Genomic DNA, 23,444 nt, shown 5'->3' on the forward strand with positions numbered 1-23,444 from the left:
TCAGGCCTTAAGAGCGTACCGCTAGCTTCCTGAGGCTGGGGTGGGGGTGGGGGTGGGAAGGGCCCGAAAGGATGAGCCTTACTCCTCAGTGATCTCCTCGGGCAGCACCTCCCCTCGGAAGTGGCCCTTGAAGAGCTCCTGTAGGCAGGAAGCGAGGACAGACAGCTGCTCTGAGTCAAAGTCTTCCTGGGTGGTGAGAAGAGGAGAGACTGTCACCACCCAGACCCAGCCTCACTGTCCCCACTACCCAGAGCCTCTGAGCTCATCTGCTTCCAGCTCCAGGATCAGCAGGCCCCACCCCCAGCAGAAGGGACCCATCCGGAGGAGGGGAAGCTGGGAGTCAGCTGCCTGGGGGGCTCTGGGCTGGGCTGCTTCCTCCTCACCTCCAGGACCTGGTCCACGATTTCCTGCATGACCTCACACTGGGCCTCTGTGTCACTACAGAGCAGAAGGGAGAGGAGATCTCAGGGACACGGAGGAGAGCAGAGTGCGGGACACACACCTGGAATGTGTGCACAAGCACACTCGCGTGCACACAGACAAAACACAGGACCTCTGTGGGAATCCGGGCTGTGGTGAGGGCCCCCTGGGCAGAGGCCCAAGAAAGGGGGATCCCCACAGTAATGCTTCGGTCCCGGAGGCTCTTCTACTCAGAACCTTGGAGTGAGGGTCTGGCATGCTGCGAAACAAGGCTGCCCGCTCCCAGCCCAGACCCCGCAACCTAAATTGTAGAAGGCATCTCCTGTGCAGCTTTAGTCACCTCTCCACACACCCCCACCAGAACCCTTCCAAACCTACCAGTCTGCCACCCACCAAATACCAGGCAGACACCCAGGGCGGGCACCCACCTCCCCTTCTGGAGCTGGAGCACCTTGTCCCTCAGGGACTCATCCAGCTGGTCAAGATAAGGGGTAATATCAACTGGTTCCTCCACCACTGTCTCCTTGATCGGGTGGAAGCGAAACTCTCTCTTCTTCCCTGAAGGGAGTGATTTAGGAAAGGAGTTACTCGGCCCAGACATGAGAAGCACAGAGAGCCCCCTAACAGTCTGGGCCCCCTGACCCGAGCTGGGTGTGCACCATTCACTCAGAGCTACTGAGTGCCTGAAGCACTTCCCTGAGTGTGGCATGTTCTAGCCTCAGGAAGCAAGAAAAGACAGGGACCACTTGTCCTTTTTTCCCTCCTGCTTCAGTGTCAAGTTCTGGAGTCTCATCCAGGAACACTGATAACAAAACTAACTCAGAGGCACAGAGAGGGCAGACAGTCTGCTTCTGCCAGCTAGCCCTCCTAGGACTGACATAAGCCTGGACTACCTTTGCTGTTAAGATCCTCCTCATCGTCACTGAAGGCTGCCTCTGCATTGTCATAGCAACTCTCATCCTTGTCTGACATGTGGTTGTCCATCTCCATGGAAACTGGCTCCTCAATTTTGACTTGGAAGTAAAGAAAGACAAGACATTTGATGGCCTCCTGTGTCCCATGCTCTTGGGAAAGGGAGACAAAAGGGTAAGTGGGAGGATAAGGAGCTCATGGCCTAAATGGAACATGGACCTTGAAAGGACAGGCATCTTGTCCTCCACCCTCCAGGGCTTTTGGGGGGGATTTTCCCAGCAATGAGAGCAGCACAGACCCTGACGCCGCTACGCTCAGCTGAGGGTCAGCCAGGAGATAAGATCAGGCACAGTCCCAAGTGCTCTTTAACTTAGAACCAAGTTGGAAAGCTCTGCCTAGCTTAAGCCCTTACCCCAAAACAAAAAAGGAACGGGAGCTGCCTAGAATTGGAAGCAAGATTTGCGACCCAACATGACGACCTCTCATCAGAGGACAGGGCCTGGGGCTGGGAAGAAAGAATATGGACAAAGCTAAAGTGAGATAAACATACATTCCATGAAGGCCTTCCACCTACTGAGGAGAGGTCAGTAAAAAAAAAAAGAGGAGTTAAAAGAGCAAGGGATGTCAGTGAAAAGCAGATAAGACGGAGAAGACATCATAAAGGGTGACAACATAAGGAAGACAACATAAAAATGAATAAAGGAAAAAACTGGGCAAGAGAAACTGAACTGGAGAGTCACAGACATGGAGCACACGACACCCTAGACCAGGGTTCTAGTCCGAGCAGCCTGGATGTCTCCCTCCCTCTTCTGAAATCGGGGATGGCCTGGGCGGGTCTATACCTTCCACAGGTGGGCTGGGCGAGCTGCAGAACTCAGGAAACTTCTCCCTTAGCATTGCCCGCAGCTCCTTATCCAATTTAGGGTTGTCAAAGAGGGGAGCCAAATGCCTAATGGGGAACATGAATGAAGGTCAGTATCAGAGTTCCTCACTTCTAACGCTACGTGGAACTAAACAATAAATAAGTCTAAGCCCAACGGTACAACTGGGCAATACTCCCTGGGGAGGGTCACTGGGGCACAGGGAAGGCATCTGAATCCCTCTGCAAGAGAGAAGGTCCTCTAAGAGGCAAGAGGACGTATGCCTAGCAGCCTGTGGGAGAGCCAGTATGTTCTATACGTCTCAAGGGAAAGGGTTGGCAGTGGGAGAGCAATATCTGGCCAAGCTGACCAAGTGAAAGGAGAAAAGATCTGGTTTCCCTGCCCCTCAGACACATGAAGTGCTTACGCCAGAACCCGTTTCTCCACAATGTGATTGAGCGAGGAAAAGACACCCTGCCGCACGTGGCCCTCCAGCGGGGGATAGAAGTTGGGAATGATCTGGAAGGGAAGAGGAGCGGAAAATAAGCACAGGGCAGGACCTTCCATCCAGACTGTTCTGCTGAACTAGATCTAAAAGGCAGCTTTGGTTCCATTCGGGAAACACTGGGAGGTATGGCTGCAGAAAGGACTGGAATGTTCCTGATTGTCCTGCGCTGTTAAAATGGGAAACTCTTACTCAACCTGGGTGCTCCTCCAGGAGATGGGATTTTACCTGAAGTCATCATCCCTGAGGCTAAGAAACCCCATGGACACATGGAAAGATCCAACTGGAGACAGGGGGAATGTGGGAGAGAAGCTTCACTAACTTGGGACAAGGACCCATGACCAGGACCCAGTTCTGCTCCCACAGTCAAGGGGCACCGGGAAGACCTATTCACTGACTGCCAAGGTTAGAAGGACACACATTTAACTCTGCTGGGCGGACATGGGGAGAAAAAAGGGCTGTGGCACTTACACGGCACATGAAGTCCAGGAGTGTGGCAGTGATGGCTGGGTGGGGCTTCATGGAGTGATGCATGACCAGGATGGCTGGTTCTGGAGAGTGTGGAATTAAAGGGTCCCCCCACATCAGAGAGTCCCCATAAAATAAGCTATCAATATATACAAATGGCTCCAGGGAAAGCTATGTCTTTCCCGCCCCCTCTAGTTCTGCTGAGCAGACCCAAGAGCAGACACTCCACCACAGCAGCTCACAGCCCTCATCTCCCTTCCCGTCCCAGCATTCAGCTTGGAAGAGGGAGGTGGCAGGAGATAGCACAGGCTCTTCCTCTGCCTGGCCCTCCCCACTCAAAGCCCGAACGTCAGGCTATGGGGTGAAGGGGGTGGAATGGTCGCTCAGCCTCATCAAAGCAATCTTCCTTCTAGGTCAAGGGAGCACGGGTGAGGAACAACGGAACTGCTGCAGATAAGCTGCCTCCACACCACGCTGCCCTGACATTTACGGCCACTACCACGGAGACCAGGCAGCAGCGCTGGGGGCTGGGGAGTGGCGCTGCCTGGGCTTGGTCACATACCTATGTTCATAATGCTATCCTTGTCTGGGCTAAAGAACAGCCAGTCGTAAAACAAAGCCAGCTTGGCATTAGAGGCAGCGACATTTGACTGGGAAAAAAAAAAAAGGAGAAAAAAAGAGGCTAATTTCATCAACCAGCTCCCTTCCCTGCAGAAGCCCAAGGCAGATTCTAGGGCCCACATAACTGCTCCATCCACGAAATTAAGTTTCTAGTGAGTCAGGGTGGAACCACCCCGGGGGTTAAGACACCCAAATCTGTGTATAAGGTCTCACCAACCAAGGGGCTGGGGATTGGTCTGGGTTCTTGATCCCACAAGGAGAACACCTCGGCCTGGGGGTCCCCTGATCACCCCCGAGCTAAGACACTCAGACTAGCTCCTCAGCTTCCTGTGTTGAGCTCCCCAGGCACATTCCTGAAGGGAAGACCCTTAGGCATAGCTTGCTGTTCTATCTGAATCAGCACATTCCAAGGACCCAGTCAGACAGGGGAGGGGGAACCCTGTCAGGAGAGGTCAGAGGGCAGCTAGATGCCAGAGAACGGTTTCCCACCCCAGGCACAGAGAGGAAACGCTGGGAGGGACATGGCTCTGGTGTGGATTCACCCTGATGGGAGAAGGGAACTATCCAGAGTGGACGCCAAAAGGCCCGGAGGTAAGGGTGTAAGGAACACAAGACCTGAATGTGAGTCAGGAACACTTCAGGGGAATAATCATACATGGTTTCTGGAAGCTAACAGGAAAGACAGGGATGCCTGAGAAACCCAGGCCTGGATACTGGCAGTAAAGGTTCAGATGAAACTGTTCAACCCTAAACTCACATGGGAAATGAAAGTGTGAGTAAACTTCTGGAGATATGAAGGGAGGCAGGGCAAAGGCTGAGATACTCAGGAGGAAGAGAGTGAAAAGGGGCCCTTCGGGGTCAGGTGGCCCAGAGAGTCAGGAGGAAGCATGGAGGTGTGGGACACGAGGGAGAGAGGGTCACCACTCTGTAGCCTCTGCCCCTCACCGTGCACGTGGTCAGCAGCCAGCCAATGATGGCCCATCGGGGCAAGATATCTGAACTCAGCACTTCATTGGAAGGGTGGACAACTCCACAGATGTAGCGAATGAGGTCACAGCGCAGAGACTGACTGTCTGGGGTTGACAGGTACTGGCGCTGGAACCAATCCTGGTATCGCTTTTGTTGACCAAACCGCACCTTGGGGGAAGGAAACGTTAGAAAGAGCTAGGAAGGGAGGGTGGGATCTCTGGACAGAGGGAAATGAGCACCTTTCAACTCTCGGTTTGACCTAGACCTCAATTTCTTCCCACGACTTAGTCATTAATTCCTATTGTCTCTCAAGTCTCTCTGCCTTTGGGAAGACATCCTGATTTAACTCTTCCTCGATTTAAAAAGAATGCTGTCTACTCAGCACTGACTGAAAACTTTCCTAGGCTGAATGACCTAACAGGATCATTATCTAAAACACAGAGATTCTCCAAACCTTCTTCCAGCCAAGTCCTTCCCCTAAGTGGAGTCTAAGTGGGTACAAATAGCAACCCTTCCAAAGGGGAAGACCTAGGTTTCCTCTTCTATTCCCAATTCAACCAAAATAGAGACAAGAAAGGTTAAAAAAAAAACAACACAAAAACAAAAACTAAATCAACATAGTCCAACAGAACATTCAGCAACAGTGGTGCCTACTGAGCTCCTAAAATGTAGCTGCTCAAACTGAGGTATTGGACTTTAAATTTTATTTAATTGTAACTAATTTAAATTGCAACATGTGGCTAGTGGCTACCACCTGGGACAGCCCAGATCTAGACAGTTCTCCTGGATGGCTTGGGAAACTGAAAGCTGGCTAGAGCAGTGGCTCCTTAACGCCAGACTAGCTGCACAGAAGCTGCTGCCTGGAAAGTGGGTTAAAAATACAGATGCCACAGTCAGATTCTCTGGGAGAGTAAGGTCCGGGAAGGTGTATTTTAACACGCTCCTCAAGCAATGCTGTCATAATTCAGCCACGTTTGGAAACCAAAAGGCTGTAGCTCTCTTCCTGAGAGGTCATGGTGCACACAGAGGAACCATGAGTTTCACAGAATGAACACTCTACTCTTTTATAGCACATTTCACAATGGTAAATTACATTATTTGTATACAAGTATTGGTTTAATGACTGCTTTAGACAGACTGAAAGCTTTGTAGGAACTGGGACTGTTGTGTCTTTCTCAACACTGTATCCCCAATCCTTAGCTCTATGCCCAGTCGCACACTTGGCTGGCCCTCCTCCAGACATCTGCAGGCTGAAGGCAGAAGTCCAGCCAGCACCTGCAGCTTCCCCTCCTGCTGAAGCGCGTTAGCTTACCCGGGATGTCATGAAGAGGAGCTTAGTCTCCATGTCTGGGGTCAGACGACACGCTAGGAATTTTCGAGATGTTCTTGACTGAAGAAGCTGTAGGATGCCTGAACCAAGTATGGAAGGAAAGAGCAAAGAGAAGACTGATGACCGGAAGGAGCAGAAGGCAGGTGGGCCACCTGGGCCAGGCTCCGATGGCCAGTGGTCTTGCTCTTGGGGAAATTCCAAGACACGAGCAAGAGGGGCTCTAACCAGCATCCGAATGATCTGCTCCATCCACCCAGCATCCCCAGGACCCAGATGTATTCGTTCTTTTCTTCTACTGGCAGTCCACAGTCCCCTACTCACATATTCCAGCTGGCAACATTAGGGAAAGTTAGGGAACATTTTGGGACACCCTAGCCTCCCTTTCTGCTCCTGATGGTCCCACCACTGGGTCCTGGGACCAGTGTGGTTTTGCGGCATAAGCACGAGCTGTGGAGTCAGACAGACCTAGATCCAAATCCTGCTTCAGACACTTACTAGCTGTGTGGCCTTGGGCAAATTACTTAATCACCTTGAACCTCATTTTCTTCATCTATAAATATGGAAAGTAAAATATCCATCTTACAGGGGAGTTCTGGGTATTAAATGAGTTAACATACACGAGCCTAGCACAAAGCAGGCACTTAAAACAACTCAGTACCTGTTTTCATAAAAGAACAGTACAATATAACGTAGAACCAGAGCTTGCTTCTCCTCTTTCCTGACTTCCCAGTCCTAGACTGTTACACTCATTTACGTGGGCACATGTGCACATATCACACACATATGCGTGTTGGGACAGGTTGGGAACAAAGCTGTACAGTCATTGTTTAGACCTTAAGGATCCTGGGAAGGCAAAAGGGAGATGAGAAGGGCCTCGTTGGGGGAGGCGCACAGACACGCTTCCTCCCCCACAGAGGATTTTGGCTACGCTGGATCCTTGGAATTCAGAGGCATCACGGTTCCTGGGGAGGAGCCTTCGCTTACAGGACAAATTCCAGTGCCTCTGCTGAGTCAGTCTCACAAGCTGACCTCTGACACTCCTGACATTCAGTGAAGCTGGAAACTGGTCATCGGCTCACCTCTTGAGCCCAAGAATTGGTGGGACAGGAGGAGGAGGAGGATCACAGTTCTCTATCTCACTTTTTCTTAAAAGACAGACAGCAAGAGCCTGCCACATAGGGACTGTCTGGGAACATGAATGGTTCTGTGTACTCCTGCCGTTCCCACATCCAGCTGTCCCCGGCAGAGCTTGCCCAGTCCCAAGCTTCTTAAACCTGACTGCCAAAGCCTCTCCTATCCACCCACTTCTGCCCTCTCGATTGACCTCTCAAGGACAGGATGCCCCAACCCTTACTTACCTGTGAACTGAGGACTCAAGGCCTGAGGGTTATGGATAATATCTTTCCAAAGCAGTTCAAATTCTGGTATCCTGGCAACATTCTGAAGCAGTCTGACGAGGTCTCGGCCAATCATCAAACATTCCATGAACTAGACGGGGTGGGTGGTGGGAGATGGGAAAGAGAATAAAAACAAGAACTGTCTACCTGCTGCAGGGAGGAAGGAGCAATATGTTCCAGGGAGGGGAGGAAAGGGGTCGAATGGATTACACAATTTTTTCTGGAACCAAAGGATTGGCTCCAAGCTGTTCAAGGGAAAGAGAGCTGAAGTTGGGGGCCGAAGTCGAGGAGGAGAGGTTACTGAAAACTGCTGAAGCCCTGCTGCTGCCACGTTAATGTGTGGCCCTCTCCTCTCAGAATGGTTTCAGTCCAGGTCAAGGGACACAAACATTCCAAAAGGCTAGAGCTGGTACGTTGAGCCCCGGACACCTTACCCCAGAACTTGCTTGGTCCAAAAGAACTTTCTGTGGTAATGACATGACCTCTAGTTGTGCTATCCAAAAGGATACCCATTTGCCCCATGTGGCAAATGAGCACTTGAAACGTATCTAATTCAACTGCTGCTGCTGCTAAGTCACTTCAGTCGTGTCCGACTCTGTGTGACCCCATAGACGGCAGCCCACAGTCCCTGGGATTCTCCAGGCAAGAACACTGGAGTGGGCTGCCGTTTCCTTCTCCAAAGTATGAAAGTGAAAAGTGAAAGTGAAGTCGCTCAGTCGTGTCTGACTCTTAGCGACCCCATAGACTGCGCCCTACCAGGCTCCTCCATCCATGGGATTTTCTAGGCAAGAGTACTGGAGTGGGGTGCCATTGTCAACTAAGGAACTGAATTTATAATTTTTATCTAATTACAATGTGTGTTAATTTTTTTTTTCCCGGCCACACTGTGCAGCATGTGCGGCCCCAGTTCCCCAACCAGGGACTGAACCCATGACTCCTGCACCGGGAGCACAGAGTCCAAACCACTGGCCTGCCGGGGAAGTCCCTAATATCAATTAATTTTAGCTTCCATTGTGACAGGTGGCAAGTGGCTACTGCATTAGATAGCTTTAACTCTAGGAGCTGTCTCTCCTGGGAGATCTGACAGCGGACAACTCACTATCCCACCTGACCACTGCAGTTACCCCAGCAGGCAGGGGGTGGGCGGGGATAACGCAACAGTGGAAACACAAGACAGCTTCTGTCTGTGAGGTGCTGTGCGACAGCGCCCACAAAGCTGACCAGGGAAGCCCCGGGATGCCAGCGTAACCAACAGCACTCCAGTAACTGCGGCTTTGTTGTTGTTTCGTCCCTAAGTCGTGTCCAGCTCTTTGCGACTGCACGGACTGCAGCAAATCAGGCCTTCCTGTCCCTCACCATCTCCCACAGTTCACCCCAAGTGCGTGTCCATGGAATCAGTGATGCCATCCAACCAGCTCATCTTCTGCCATCAGAAGAACTAGGGCTGCTCCACACTGATTTCTCCACCCTGCTATCCTCATCTGTCTCACAGTGATGAAAAATCAACAGGCCTTGAACCACCTTCATATCTCCACCACATCTCTGGCCCCAGGTCACCAGAGAACTGACAAGAGGTGGCCCTTTCTGGGTCTCACTTTCCTACGGGCTTTTTGTCCTCACCCGCTCCCGAAGCAGTGAGATGCAGAAGTCCACCTCCTTCTGCCTCAGGGCCTGGAGCTGGGCGGTCCCGTGGTGGTCGACGATGAGGCGGAGGTATGTGTAAACAGCCATGGCGATGAGGATGCTGCTCTTCAGGACCCACTCCCTGCAGGGAGGGAAGACGCGGAAGACATGGGCACCTGTGCTCCATCTAGACCCACCCAACGCACCCCCACGCCTGGCTCCAGTGCCTCGGAAATGTCTGATGATTAGCACAGGAGTAGGTTTCTGGTTCCTCAATCGCTCGCTCGTGCTGTCGTTATCTATCTTGGACTGTTAACCGGCTAAGGTGGGGACAATTTCCTCTCACTCTACCAGGTGCCCAATAAAGATAAGTGCTAAATGAAAGCAATCTCTACCACGTAAGTACTTAACTTCTAATAAAATAAGTTTGTTGACTCAGTCATTCAAACATAATGGAGTGCCTGCTGCTGCTGCTGCTAAGTCGCCTCAGTCGTGTCCAACTCTGGGCGACCCCAGAGACGGCAGCCCACCAGGCTCCCTCGTCCCTGGGATTCTCCAGGCAAGAACACTGGAGTGGGTTGCCATTTCCTTCTCCAATGCATGAGAGTGAAAAGTAAAAGTGAAGTTGCTCAGTCGTGTCCAACTCCTAGCGACCCCATGGACTGCAGCCTACCAGGCTCCTCCGTCCATGGGATTTTCCAGGCAAGAGTAGCGGAGTGGGGTGCCAGTGCCTTAGTGCCTACCGTGTGCTAAGCCCTGAAAGAGGTACAAGGGACAGAGAAAAGCCAGAGCTTCTGCCTGACTCAGACTAGGAATAAAAGTGCAAGTGTCCCTCAGTCTGCAGTTCTTAAAGTGCAGCCCAAGGACCTCTGGGGACTATCAAGACCCTTTCAGGACCGTGGAGATTTCAGAACACACTGAGTATGCTTGTCATTACCAGCCCACCACGTCATAAATGTTCCCCTGATTTGTTCTCTGGCCACTGATCCCACTCCCAGTCAATGAGTCACCTGTCTTAAATCATAATCTGAAGAGAAGAACATGATTTTGGATGGCAAAGCCTATTTTCCCAGGAGTTTTAGACATTCCCTGGAGAAAAGGCGGTAGTGGAAGAATTGCGTTCCCTGTTGCTAGAAGAGGAGTACTAAGAAACTGTGGGGAGATTCAAAGACTCCAACGCTGGCTCAAATCACCAACACTGGGGCGCTGTCTCCTCTAAGCAAGCAGTTTGCACGGGTTTTAGCACCCCTGCTGGAAGACAGGGAACCAGAGGAAGAAGACAGGGAATTTAATTAACCCAACCAGGCAACATCCTGATTCCGGAAAAGGTGGCCTCAAGCCACCTAATTAAGGGACTCTGGCCTTCTCCTTTCACAGAGTAAAAGCAGCAGCCAAGGCCACTGGGGTGGGTCCCCCTCCCCCACCTGTTCCCTTTTAATCCCACACCCCCAGAAAGATCTGGGGAGGAGTGGGAAAGAAGGTGTGAAAGAGGACAGTTTCAAACTGTGCATTAAAGGACGTGAGTTTTTTGGAGGGCAGGAGAAAAGGCAGGGCAGTTATCTGACACCTGTACAGTAAGACTGTGCTCTGACTGCCCAAATGAGAAAAATTCTGCTTTAAGGTATGGAAACAGAAGGTATCTGGCACCAGGAACAAAATTAGAAAAACCACTTCTCAGGAAGATTGCTAGTGGAGGTGATAAATGTATCTGAGACGTGGGATGGGGTAATGAAGAGAAAGATCAAAGTGAAACCCTCTGACCCAGGATGTTAGGAAGGCCCACTGACTTCAGACAGAGGTCTGGTAAGAAACTGCTAGGAGCTCACATGCTGTGCGCTGCGCCAGTGATGGAGGGTGTGCTGCCAGCTGCGCCTGCAGCTGCACATCCAGGCCTGGGGCACTAGGGGGCACTGCCTGGCAGGGCTGGCACAGCGCCCCAGCTCCGCAGCGCACAGAACACAGCCATCTCTTTCACAAGTGTGAAGAAGGGCTGAAATCCATTCTTCTAAACCACTGGACATACAGAGACTATCAGCCGTCTCAATCATGTGACTACTGCGGTGTCCTCTCCCAGAAACAGACTCTGAAATCATGCAACAGCAAGAGTGAGGCCACAGGACCAAGAGGTAGGCCTCATGCCCAAACAAGTTCAAATATGGAACAGCCCTCACATTTTCTGGTCCTTTACTCTGATGGAGAAGGGAAAGAATCAGCTGGTCTCATGCCCTCCGTACCACTGGCCTCAGTGACCTCCTCATTCTCACCACCCCCTGTGCCACTTCAACAAAAGGAAGGCATGGGTAGGATGGACAGTCTTGGAAGGGAGAACAGGGGTACCTGCCAGGCCTGGGTGGTTGGCTGGCCCCACTCTGCTGAGTTCATTCTCCCTTACCTCCCGCCAAAGATAAACATTCCATGGAGGTCTGGATCAAAAATAAACCCTTATCAGATGAAATGAGTTTTTCCTGGGCTCCAAGATATTTTAGTAAAAACCTTCTTTCCCACTCCTTCATCCCTGGGCTACAGCATGGCATTAATTCCTTCTCTTGCCACCAGTACATGGCCGCTCCCTCCCCAACCTCATGCCCGCTAACCTACGGTGCTCTCGGGCCACTAACAGCTCCTCACACACCCTTGCGTCCCACACCCACACCCAGTGTGGCCGCATCCAGCTCTTGCCCCCCCTTCACGACAGACTCTACCTCTGCTCCATCAGGATGTCCAGAACACTCTCTGCCAACCAGATGTTTTTTGCCGTAACATCCCCACCTGATCAAAGGGGGAGAAAACAGAGAGTCAGAATGGCTCTGATTAGTGACTCAGCTCAGCCAGCACACTCCTTCTCCCTCTTACTGCTCCATCCCTAACTGTTAATCCATCACTGATGTTCTGAGGGCTGAAAAAACTGTCTTTGTTTTGTCGGGCTTTAAAATTTCCCTCTTTGCCTCCAGAGAGATGGCAAGGGAAGGTTTGGGGTTTTTCCAGAAATCAGAGCTGCTACTTCCCACAGACAGGAGGTTGGAGTGGGATTATTTTGACCCCTAAAAGGCAATGTCTGGGAAGAAGATATGAAAAGCCTACAGCTGGAAAGAACAGATGACATTTCCAATAGGGCCTGACAAGTGCAGGAGGCAAGCAACAGCTGCAGTCCAGCCACTGGATGTCCCAAATCCTGTGTTCAGCTCAAGAATAAGGGTTTTTGGTCTCCAGGTATCACAGTCTCAAGTGCTTGCTATGAAACTTCCTGGGGCAGAGTTAAACAAGCAGTAATGCCAGATCAAAATCAGAGGATCAGAAGTGGGGACTAGGAGTGCCAAACAGGGACGAAAGTGCCAGGAGAATGGATAAAAATAGCCAGCACAACAACGCTATGCCTTGCCCCAGGTCCTAATGTAAAAATTCAATTTACAGAGTCACACATCACGTAGCTGAAGGTTTATACACATCACAACAGGAGCATCACTGTTATACAAAATCCTGAAGAGGAAGCAAAGAACCAAGGGGCAATGGTGAGGTAGAGAGACAGGCTCACTTTTGATCAAACACATGTAATCTTGGGAACAGAAGTAGCAGGGGCAGGACTCTTGGATAATCAGTGGTTCAGACAGATGTCTCTGATGCCAAGAAGATAACGAAGCCTAAATGTCAGGGTCTGTTCTGTGACACAGTCTGTCCCTCAAACTGGCCCTAAGTGTTTAGGACATTGAGGTAGAGCCAGAGATGTCGGGGGCTCTGAGAGGTACAGTGAGATGAGAACCAGTTATTTTACCCTTACTTCTCCCCCATTCCTTCCAGATTCTTCCTGATCCAATAGGCCACGAAACCCCAGAGTGAGGATTGATTACAACAGGCCAACAACAGGCTAAATATTCTATATCAGGCCTCAAGTTTGGCAGGAAGGAAAATGAGGCAAGACTTATCGCTTCAAAAGGCCCCCTGTAATTTTTCAATTTCTTTGTGGAACGTATGTGCCCAGAAGATGCCTGGGTCAAAAGGAAAGAATATAAACAATCCAGGAATCAAGCCCCTTAGGCACTCAATCATCCTCCACGGCCTGGACTTAGGCATACTGCATACTTCTTCTTCATGCTCTTGCCATCCAACTCACCGGCAATCTGCTTCATGAACGTCATGCAAACACCATCGGCTCCCAGAACCCCACTCTTCACTAGTTCCCGTACCAACCACACCAACTAAAGGAGAGAGAAAAAGACGTATGAAGAGAAGGGCCTATACATTTGAGAAAGGGTCTAATCCAGTCATTTTATAAGTTAGGTGTACAAAGACAGGGGTGTGTTACCCCTGACTCCTCCTTCCCTTCCCGTTAGGAGAGGACCCATTCTCTGTCATGTCTCTGAGATGGATCTCTCTTTTCTTTCTCGCCTTACCTGAGTACGGCAGGTATCCTGCAACTTCAAGTACTTCTCCATGAGTATCTGGTTGATTTTATTCAGAACAATATTCATGCCGTCACGACTCACCAGAGCCAAGTCCCGGTAACACTGTAAGAAGTGAGGTTTGTGAGCAGCAAACAAGCTAGAATAGGCTCCTGACCCCACTCAAAGGGGGCCCCCTGCCCCCTAGCCTCTCCAATGTAAATACTACCAATGGGATACAAGTGGCAGTGAAAAATTTTCTGCTCTAGAAGGCATGCTTACCATTCAACGACCAAAACACAAGACTTTCCACTCTGGAAAGACTTTCCACAAACCTTCCATAGGCTCCACCATCCCAAATCTATCCCTTGCTCTGTCATTCAGGATGGGGAAAAGGAACTGAGTTACTCTAGTAAGACAGAAAAGCCTGCTAAGAAAGGCTCCCTGTCCCCTTACCTCCCTCCTTAGGAAGCGTCACACTGTTTGAAGCCACCAGCTGAGCAAAACCAGGTGGAGGCCATCTGCTTTTCATCTGCCAGTAAAAGGTCACTGCAGAATGGGTTTGGTTGAACAGGCCAGAAAGGATCTCAAAGAGATTTCTAGACTTGTATTGACACGGCCAGATGAAACAAAGGGCTAGGAGTATTAAGGAAAGAGGATCCATGGACCAGGATCCCGGAAAGAAAGGGTAGACCCAAATCGAACTTCCTTAACGCAACATCTTTCTTTTTTTCTCCAGGCTACCCTTTGCTTCTGCCAAACACTAAAGAAGGAGGGGTCCTATAGCACATCTAACTCTGGGGGAGGTAAGGGAATGCATGCCAATTTCCTCTGAGACCTTCCGTTTCTCTCACCCTGTCTCTCTAAACAGACCAGACTCCTGGAGGACTACCTTAGGGGACCTCATTAGCAACCTCCTCAGCCTGCTGGGTTCTACGCTGTCAGCACAAAGGGCAAAATTATAGATAGGCAGTATCTCACAACCTCGGATGGCCAGTGGCAAGGACAGCATCAATAATACTAGCAATTATAACAGGGAACATGCATTGGCATTGTGCGAAAACTTTATATTCTATTTACTGCATCTGAATCACACAGTCACCCTATTTATTATCATCTCTATTTTTATAGATGAGGAAAACAGGCACAGAGAGGTTAAAGTAACTTGCCCCAGGTTACATTTGAGGTAAGAGGAAGAGTCAAATCCCAGCAGTCCAACTCTAGATTCCAAGGTCTTAATCGTAAAGACACTACCGTATCATCAGAAATAACTAAAAGGAGAAGAGGCTGCTGGGGATGGAGGTTAAGAGTTTACAGTGGCTTTGAGACTACTACATTCCTAAACTCGTTCATCCTAAGTGTTCAAAAGAGAAGTACTCCGGGACTTCCCTGGCAGAATGGTCCATCCAGTGGTTCAGACTCGGAGCTTCCAATGCAGGGGGTGCAGGTTCGATCCCTGGTCTGGGAACTAAGATCCTACATGCTGTGTGGCATGGCCAAAAAATTTAAAAATATATGAACATTTTTTAAAAAAGGAGAAAGAGAGAAGTAATCGTCAAGACCAGCTGCTCCCTGGACTTGGTGTGTCTAGGGACTCCTAAGAGATTAGCTATCCTACTTCCACTTCTATTATCCTTAAGTCGAAACAAGCATTCCGATGAAAATACAAATACTTAGAAATTCCCCCACGTGCCATAAACTTTTCATACTCCAAGGAGAATTTGATTATCCTCTGACTCCATCCGCCAGAGGGAGGGCTGGGAGATCAAAAGTACAAGCAAGGGAATAAGAGGTAAGAGAAGCCAGTGAACCACTGCCAACTTGCTTGTCAGTAAATATGGTTCAGCCCTGGAGCCTTCCCTAGAGGAGTGAGTCACAGAATGGGCAGAGGACGAGGGATGCAGAGGCAGAAGGCAGACCCATGTCAGGCCAAAGACAGAGGCACAACCAGTAAGAGAGGAGCTATTTCCTTCTGCCCAAAGGAGAGCAGAAATCCCAGAAATGCAGAAGAGACCCTGACAGGGAAGGACAGCCCTCAGGAGGCGCCGGGTCAGACGGAGCAAGTAGGCTCTGGCTGCCTAATTCCATGCTCCATCTGGGACCTTATTAACCACAACTGCTGGTAATGCATGCAGCCGGGCACCAGGAGGATCACATCATACCATATTCTTGATGCTGCCGGTTGCCTCTCCAAAATCTGTGCCAGTGCACTGACTGGCTTGGAAGATAAGTAGATGGGTGGAAAAACTCAGCGGGAAACAGAGGGTCCCAAAAGAAAGGAAAGGTGACAGGACGGTGCTGAGGTAGGATACCTGTCCTGTGCTGGGAACAGTGATGTTCCAGCCTCAGCCCTCACAGCCCTCAACTTTCTTTCTAGAGCTATCTGCCGAGAGAAGTACCTGGACCAAGAACTGCCAGGGCCTGGCGTTGTATCTTTGGTGATGAAGGACCTTGGCATCGATGTTAAATCCTTTCCTATCACCTATATCCCCTAAGAGAACCGGAGCAGAAGTTAAAGCCTTCAACTTAGCCTCCCACCACACTGAAGTCCCCCAGCCCGGCCTGCTCCCAGCGATTCAGTTTGGACATCAAATAGGAAATAAACCCAGAGAATATAAACACAAGGCTGCAAGTTAGGAAGGTAGAACTGGAACAAAATCCACCCCACGTTTATCCCACTCTCCGCCAACACCTGACAGCTCTTTCCTTAACTAAGTTTCTGTTCCAGGGACAGAATTAACTCCAAGTAAACCCTTAGGAAACACTCCCCTTGGTTTAAACTGAAGCCTAAAACAATGCATTGGGATCAGTTATCAGTTACGCCCACCCACAACTTCTGCAAGACAGAGTATTCTCTAAGACAATCACCCTTTTAGGAAGAAGGATAAAGTACTAGGAGATGGGGCAGACTCTTCCCCCATTCTCTGATATGGCTCAAGGCCTCTGAATGAGTCATACCTGATAGTTCCTCATTTGCCTAAAACTGTATTCTCCTAATTCCCAGTCTCCACCCGCTTTGTCTGAAGAGGCTCCTAGGTAGGGGATGTGCTTGGAAACCTGCAGCATGTGAAAATAACTAATGCAACCAATCATGTCAACCAACTACGAGACCCAAGGTGAGGGCCTGGGCCACGCTCATGGGGCAAAAAGAAGACAAGGTGCTCTAGTGCCCTGCCATGTCTGGATGGCCGAATTCATGACATCATAAGCATTTATAATGCATAGCCCTATAACCTCTCACTGACTGGTCAGGCAAAGAGGTAGAAATACCACGGGGGCCTGCCCTCTTCACTGAGATTTACTGATTTACCCTAGCTGATTCAGATCTCATCTGAAACACAAATAAAACCAGCAGACTAGATGAATCTGCACTGAGGTGACTAAATAAGGTTTTAATTGCATGTGTAAAAACTCACATGAGAGAAAACTAAGCCTTAACCCCAACCCTTCACCCCCATCTTTGTCAACACTTTCTTTTAAACAGTGAGGCTGGGGTGGATCACATTACTAATTAACACCACCAAACTGGAGACATTCATTTGTCTTTAAGGTTCTCAAAGATCAATTTGCTATGAAAATGAAACGCCAACTTAACTCAACAGTGTCCCAGCCCAGAAATAGCCTGGGAAACCAGGGACTTGTCAATACTTGCAGCCCTTACCACCTACCCTGACCCCAGGTTTGCCATGACCACAAGCAGCTAAGCCAGGGGACCATGGGCATCCTGTCCTTGTCCCTAAGAATGCTGTTCCGTTGGTTCTCCTTGAACAGACAACCTCTAGGTTTCTTACAGGTGCACTGAGAGCAGTCTGGGGCAAGGGAACAAAGACGCCAGTTTCACATGGGCTTTCTGAGAAGATTAAATGTCTGGATAGAGCTGAACACAATGTTGGACACAGCATGATTGTTTCCTTTCACACTCCCTTTGTTCAAGGAAGGGGTAAGGAGAAAACTGAATTCCCCCACACCAAGCTCTTCTTTGTTAGTGTCACGCAGTTAATGCCAGATACGACAAGTGTCTCCAAACCATCATGCAAGACTCAAGGACACAGAAAGCGGAAATCCAGAGAGGCAAAAGACAGGATTTTGCTACTTTACTACAGAAAGAATGGAGTCCAAAGAGAACATCCTGCTCAGTCCTTCACCACAAGGAAGGATCTCTCTTAAACCATTCTATTAGTATCAATACATAAAAAAGACTCTTCATTTGTGAAGAACTCCAGACTAGTTTTCATACAGTATTCCTCAGGAAGTCTGACTGCAATGTATTCCAGTCTTCTCTTAATCACTACATTATTATGGCATCACCTAATATTAAGCTTTCTAGGACTTCCCTGGTGGTCCAGGGGTGAAAAATCTGCCTGCCAATGCAGGGAATATAGGTTCAATCCTTGGTCCAGGAAGATTCCACATGCCTCAGGGCAACTAAGCCTGTGTGCCACACCTAGAAGGTAGCCCCCATTGTCTGCAACTAGAGAAAACCTGTGGGCAGCAACAAAGACCCAGCACAGTCTCCGGATTAAATCCCAATTCTTTCAGCCCTGACTCAAAAATCTACAATTTAAAACTCTTTAAATCCCTTTTCACTCTCACAACTACATGTTCTTGCCTTTTAGCTTCAGGATCTGAAGAGAAAGGACTTAGTAAGAAAGTGACCCATTTACTGAGTGAAAAGGGAGTTACTATATTTGGAGAACAAGATGATCCAGCCCTGGTCCAAGGGTCTGATACTAAACCAGTTAAGCCAAAAGTTCCACCATTCTCTCAGATCGTATCTGAGAAGGGAATATGGGGCCAGAGTAGCGAGTCTTCTTACCTTCTGGGCTTGGGCTGGTTCGGTAAGGACAAGGGTGAAGAGGCCCAGGCAGATTTCCTCATGTTGTGGGGGGCCTTTGCATACCTGGGATAAGAGGAAAGAAAAAACTAGTCGTCACTCAAGAGAAAAGTTCTTAAGCACAGTTGCTCCCAGAAAACTTGGGACTCTTGAGTAACCTGCAAAGGAGAATCATCAGCTAAAAGTGATGGGCATCTGTTTTAGGAGAGAGGTGGAGAGAAAGGATGGATCCATACTGCTTTCTCCAAGGCTTGATGAAGGCCAGAGGCAGAAAATAAAGTGTTTGAAATGGGGGGGAAATCCTACTCCACACCTTAACAGCCTTCAGTAGAGAGGGGCCCGCAAAGAAACATACTCAAGGCTTTGGGCAAATCACTGAACCCTGGTATCTGTAAGGTGAAGACATAATAAGAACAATTACTAACAATAAATATTTATTGAACATTCACTGTGTGCCAGAAACTACTCTAAGTCCTTTCCATGTATTACTTTAAATCCTTCAACCTCAGAAATGTAAAAGATCAAATATGTGAGGATGATTTATAAAGAAAATTAGCCATCAGAGAACTGTAAGTTATTTTTTAAAGCTGTTATTTAATGATGCCTAAGGCAACCCACTCCAGTACTCTTGCCTGGAAAATTCCATGGATGGCGGAACCTCGTAGGCTACAGTCCACGGTGTCACAAAGAGTCGGACACGACTGAGCGACTTCACTTTCACTTTCAAGGCTCCACGAGATGGGACTCCCAGATTAGGAAAGACAGAGAGGAGTTGGGAAGCCTGGTTCAGGAAACCGAGACATTAGCTTCAACCCCTAGCTCCTAAACACTGAAGTCTTTCCATCTTTCTGATCATGTCTGAAAGCTTTCAAAGCAGCAGAAATGGGTTCAGAAAGAGTATTATACTCACATAGGCATTGAGGGCATCATTGGCCTCTCTCTCGGAGACACCAGTAGTCATCGATGTCACAATACTCATACATCTTTCCAATCTCTGTGAAGGGGTGAGAAAAAAATTTAGAAGCCTTCATACCATCACCTATGACATATTTCTGGTCCTAAAAAAGCTTTTTAAAAATTTAAATCACGTCACATCTCCAAAGTAGAGAAAACCACTAGGCCATTCAGGTATGACCTAAATCAAATCACTTATGATTATACAGTGGAGGTGATGAATGGATTTACTCATTGGGATTAGATCTGATAAACAGCGCCTGAAGAACTATGGACAGAGGTTTGTAACACTGTACAGGAGGCAGTAATCAAAATCATCCCAAAGAAAAAGAAATTCAAGAAGGCAAAAGTGGTTGTCTGAGGAGGCTTTACAAATAGCTGAGAAAAGAGAAGCAAAAGGCAAGGGAAAAGGGGAAAGATATAACCAACTGAATGCAGAGTTCCAGAGAACAGCAAGGAGAGACAAGATCTTCTTCAATGAACAATGCAAAGAAACAGAACAGGACAATAGAATGGGAAAGACTAGAGATCTCTTCAAGAAAACTGGAGCTATCAAGGGAACAGGAACATTTCATGCAATGATGGGCATGAAAAAGGGCAGAAACAGTAAGGACCTAACAGAAGCAGAAAAGATTAAGAAAAAGTGACAAGAACACATAGAAGAACTATACAAAAAATGCCTTAATGACCAAGATAACCACAATGGTGTGATCATTTATCTAGAGCCAGATATCCTGGAGTGTGAAGTCAAGTGGGCTTTAGGAAGCATTACTACAAACAAAGCTGTGGAGGTGATGGAATTCCAGCTGAGCTATTTCAAATCCTAAAAGATGACACTGTTAATATGCCAGCAAATCTGGAAAACCCAGCAGTGGCCACAGGACTGGAAAAGGTCAATTTCCATTCCAATCCCCAAAGAACGTTCAAACTACAGCACAACTGCACTCATTTCACAGGCTAGCAAGGTAACGCTCAAAATTCTCCAAGCTAGGCTTCAACACTACGTGAACCAAGAACTTTCAGATATACAAGCTGGATTTAGAAAATGCAAAGGAACCAGAGATCAAATTGCCAACATCCATTGGATCATAGAAACAGCAAAGGAATTCCAGAAAAACATCTACTTCTGCTTCACTGACTATGCTAAAGCCTTTGACTGTGTGGATCACAATAAACTGGAAAATTCTTCAAGAGATGGGCATAGCAGACCACCTTACCTGTCTCCTCAGAAACTTATGAGGTCAAGAAGCAAGTTAGAACTGGACAGGGAAGAACTGATTGGTTCAAAATTGAGAAAGGAGTGCAAGGGTGCATACTGTCACTCTGCTTATTTAACTTCTGTACAGAGCACATCATGTGAAATGCTGCTGGGCTGGATGAATCACCAAGTGGAATCAAGACTGCCAGAAGTATCAACAACCTCTGATATGCAGATAATACCACTCTAATGGCAGAAAGTGAAGAGGAACTAAAGAGCCTCTTAATGAGGGTGAAAGGAGTATGAAAAGCTTGCTTGAAACTCAACATGATAAAAAGCAAGATCCTGGCTTCTGGTCCCATTACTTTATGGCAAACAGAAGGGGAAAAAGTGGAAGAAGAGACAGATTTCCTTTCCTTGGGCTCCAAAATTGCTGTGGCCAGTGACTGCAGCCATGAAATTAAAAAGATGCTTGCTCTTTGGAAGGAAAGCTGTAACAAACCTAGACAGTGTATTAGAAAGCAGAGACATCACTTTACCGACAAATGTCTATACAGTCAAAGCTATGGTTTTTCCAGTAATTATGTACAGATGTTAGAGTTGGCCCATAAAGAAGGCTGAGCGCTGAAGAATTGATGCTTTTGAACTGTGGTGTTGGAGAAGATTCTTGAGAGTCCCTTGGACAGCAAGGAGATAAAACCAGTCAATCCTAAAGGAAATCAACCCTGAATATTTATTGGAAAGGCTGATGCTGAAGCTGAAGCTCCAATACTTTGACCATCTGATGTGTAGAGCCGACTCACTGGAGAAGACCCTGATGCTGAGAAAGATTGAGGGCAAAGGGAGAAGGGGTGACAGAGGATGAGATGGTTGGATGGCATCACTCACTCAATGGATGTGAGTTTGTGCAAACTCTGGGAGATATTGAAGGACAGGGTAGCCTGGTGTACTGCAGTCCATGGGATCATAAAGAGTCAGACACAACTGAGCGACTGAACAACAACACATCTCCAGATCTAACTACTAGTTTACAAGTCAAGTCACCATGGGGGTATCATCAGCAAAATCTAGAAAGTGTAAACCATGACAGGCTTCCTGGTTTCTTAAACATTTAAATTACAAGGGGAAAAGCGGGGGAGGGGAACCTCATGTATTAGACGAGGCTTAAGTGAATTCTCTGGCGGTCCATGGGTTAGGACTTGGTGCTTTTACTTCCAGGGCCTGAGTTTGATCCCCGGTTGGAGAACTAAGATCCCACAATCCATGTGGCAGGCCAAAAAAAAAAAAAAAAACTTAAAATGACAACTCCTTGAACACAATAAGGACCCATGAATCCATGCTGATAGATACATACATACATGACAAAGAAGGGAAAGCTCTTCCTTATAGTGGAATGCCAACTAAAAACACAGAAGGACTGATGGAAGTAATAACTGATTCAGGGAAATATCATTAATGCTAAAACTAGAGGTAAAACCTTCACAAGAGTATATAGTCACATAGGCTCAAAATACTTATTAATCAAAGAGAAAATAACTGAAGGGAATTCTGGAGGATAACGTCTTAATCAAGCAATCAGAGTTAGTATCCCAAGTAACAAGACAAACTGACAGCTGAAATTTCAGAAAACTCAAATTGAGAGATTCTATAAAATACCTGGCCTGTTAAAGTGTTTAAGGTGAAAGACAGAGACAGGACTAAGAATAAAAGAGACAGTACACCTAAATTCAGTGTGATTCTGGGCTGCTATAATGGACATTATTGGGACAACTGGTAAAATGTGAATATGTACTGTAAGTAATATTAACATACTGATGTTAAATGTTCCAGTTTAGATAATAAAACAGGGATTATGTAACTGAGACTCTTGTTCTTAGGAAATACTCCTGGAAGTATTTAAATCTTAAGTGGCATGCAGCTGCAGCTGATTCTCAAAAGGTTAAAATAATATGTATACAAAATGAAAAGCAAATGCAGCAATGTTAACAACTGGTGAGTCCGGAAGAAGAGTATGAGAGTTCTAGGTCTAAACAGTTTTTCTATAAGTTTGAAATTATTTTAAAAGTTATTAAGAAATTAAAGGGACATGTCAACTGAATGCAACAAATGTGTGTTCCTTGTTTGATTACTGATCTGAAAAAAACAACTTATAAAAAGAGTTTATGGGAATTCCCTGGGAGTCTCTGCTTTGATGCTTGTGGGCCCAGGTACAAGCCTTGGTCCAGGAACTAAGATCCTACAAGCCATGCCACACAGCCCCCCCAAAAAACCCCCAAAACAAGAAACCCAGTAAAGCACATGACTTAAGGCAAAAAAAAAAAATCTTAAAAAAAAAAAAAAGGGATTTATGAAACAGTCAATTTGAACAATGAGTATTTTATTACATTGAGGAATTAATAATATTTTAGGCATGCTATTGTGGTTATGTTAAAAAGAGAAAAGTCCATCTCTCACAGACATATATATGAAATACCTACAGATGAAATTATATACCTTGGGTTTGCCTCAAAATAATCCTGAGGAGACTAAAGGGAGATACAAGGCCGCCATGTACTGGTAAGTACTGAAGCAGTGATCGTTCCAGGGAGGTTACACTACTCTCTCTACTTTTTCATGGTTGAGATGTCCCTCCAAAAACGTAAAAAATAAACTTGAAAAAAAAAAAAAGGTGAGCATAAGAAAGAAAAGAACTAGTGGAGAACAAAAGGCCAAACTAAAGCTCCCAGGGTCTCCAGTGAAACAAAGGTGAGGAGCACGGCAGGAAAATCCAGGCGGGGCTAGTGGTGAAGAACCCGCTTGACAATGCCGAAGACGTAAAGCAGAAGGGCTCACGAGGAACCCAGGCTGAAAGAGACACGTGTACCCCAGTGTCCATCGCAGCACCGTCTACAATAGCCAGGACATGGAAGCAACCTAGACGTCCATCGGCAGATGAATGGATGAGAAAGTTGTAGTACATTTACACAATGGAATATTA

General features: G+C 47.6%; 1 protein-coding gene across 1 annotated transcript in view; it reads right to left on the minus strand.

Annotated features, from left to right (window-relative positions):
* INTS3 (integrator complex subunit 3) overlaps positions 1-23,444 on the minus strand; it is a 39,428-nt gene that overhangs the window by 8,889 nt on the left and 7,095 nt on the right. The window contains exons 2-18 of the mRNA XM_052636734.1: positions 19,226-19,309; positions 18,298-18,381; positions 13,494-13,607; positions 13,214-13,298; positions 11,808-11,874; positions 9,103-9,247; positions 7,444-7,573; positions 6,068-6,165; positions 4,732-4,923; positions 3,728-3,815; positions 3,169-3,248; positions 2,620-2,711; positions 2,175-2,281; positions 1,314-1,433; positions 849-978; positions 384-438; positions 83-186 (exon numbers count right to left, since the gene is read on the minus strand). Coding sequence (XP_052492694.1) covers positions 83-186; positions 384-438; positions 849-978; positions 1,314-1,433; positions 2,175-2,281; positions 2,620-2,711; positions 3,169-3,248; positions 3,728-3,815; positions 4,732-4,923; positions 6,068-6,165; positions 7,444-7,573; positions 9,103-9,247; positions 11,808-11,874; positions 13,214-13,298; positions 13,494-13,607; positions 18,298-18,381; positions 19,226-19,309 — 1,775 coding nt within the window. The remainder of the gene's footprint in view (positions 1-82; positions 187-383; positions 439-848; positions 979-1,313; positions 1,434-2,174; positions 2,282-2,619; positions 2,712-3,168; positions 3,249-3,727; positions 3,816-4,731; positions 4,924-6,067; positions 6,166-7,443; positions 7,574-9,102; positions 9,248-11,807; positions 11,875-13,213; positions 13,299-13,493; positions 13,608-18,297; positions 18,382-19,225; positions 19,310-23,444) is intronic.

Source organism: Budorcas taxicolor, chromosome 3 (assembly GCF_023091745.1).
Source record: "Budorcas taxicolor isolate Tak-1 chromosome 3, Takin1.1, whole genome shotgun sequence".
NCBI lineage: Eukaryota > Metazoa > Chordata > Mammalia > Artiodactyla > Bovidae > Budorcas > Budorcas taxicolor.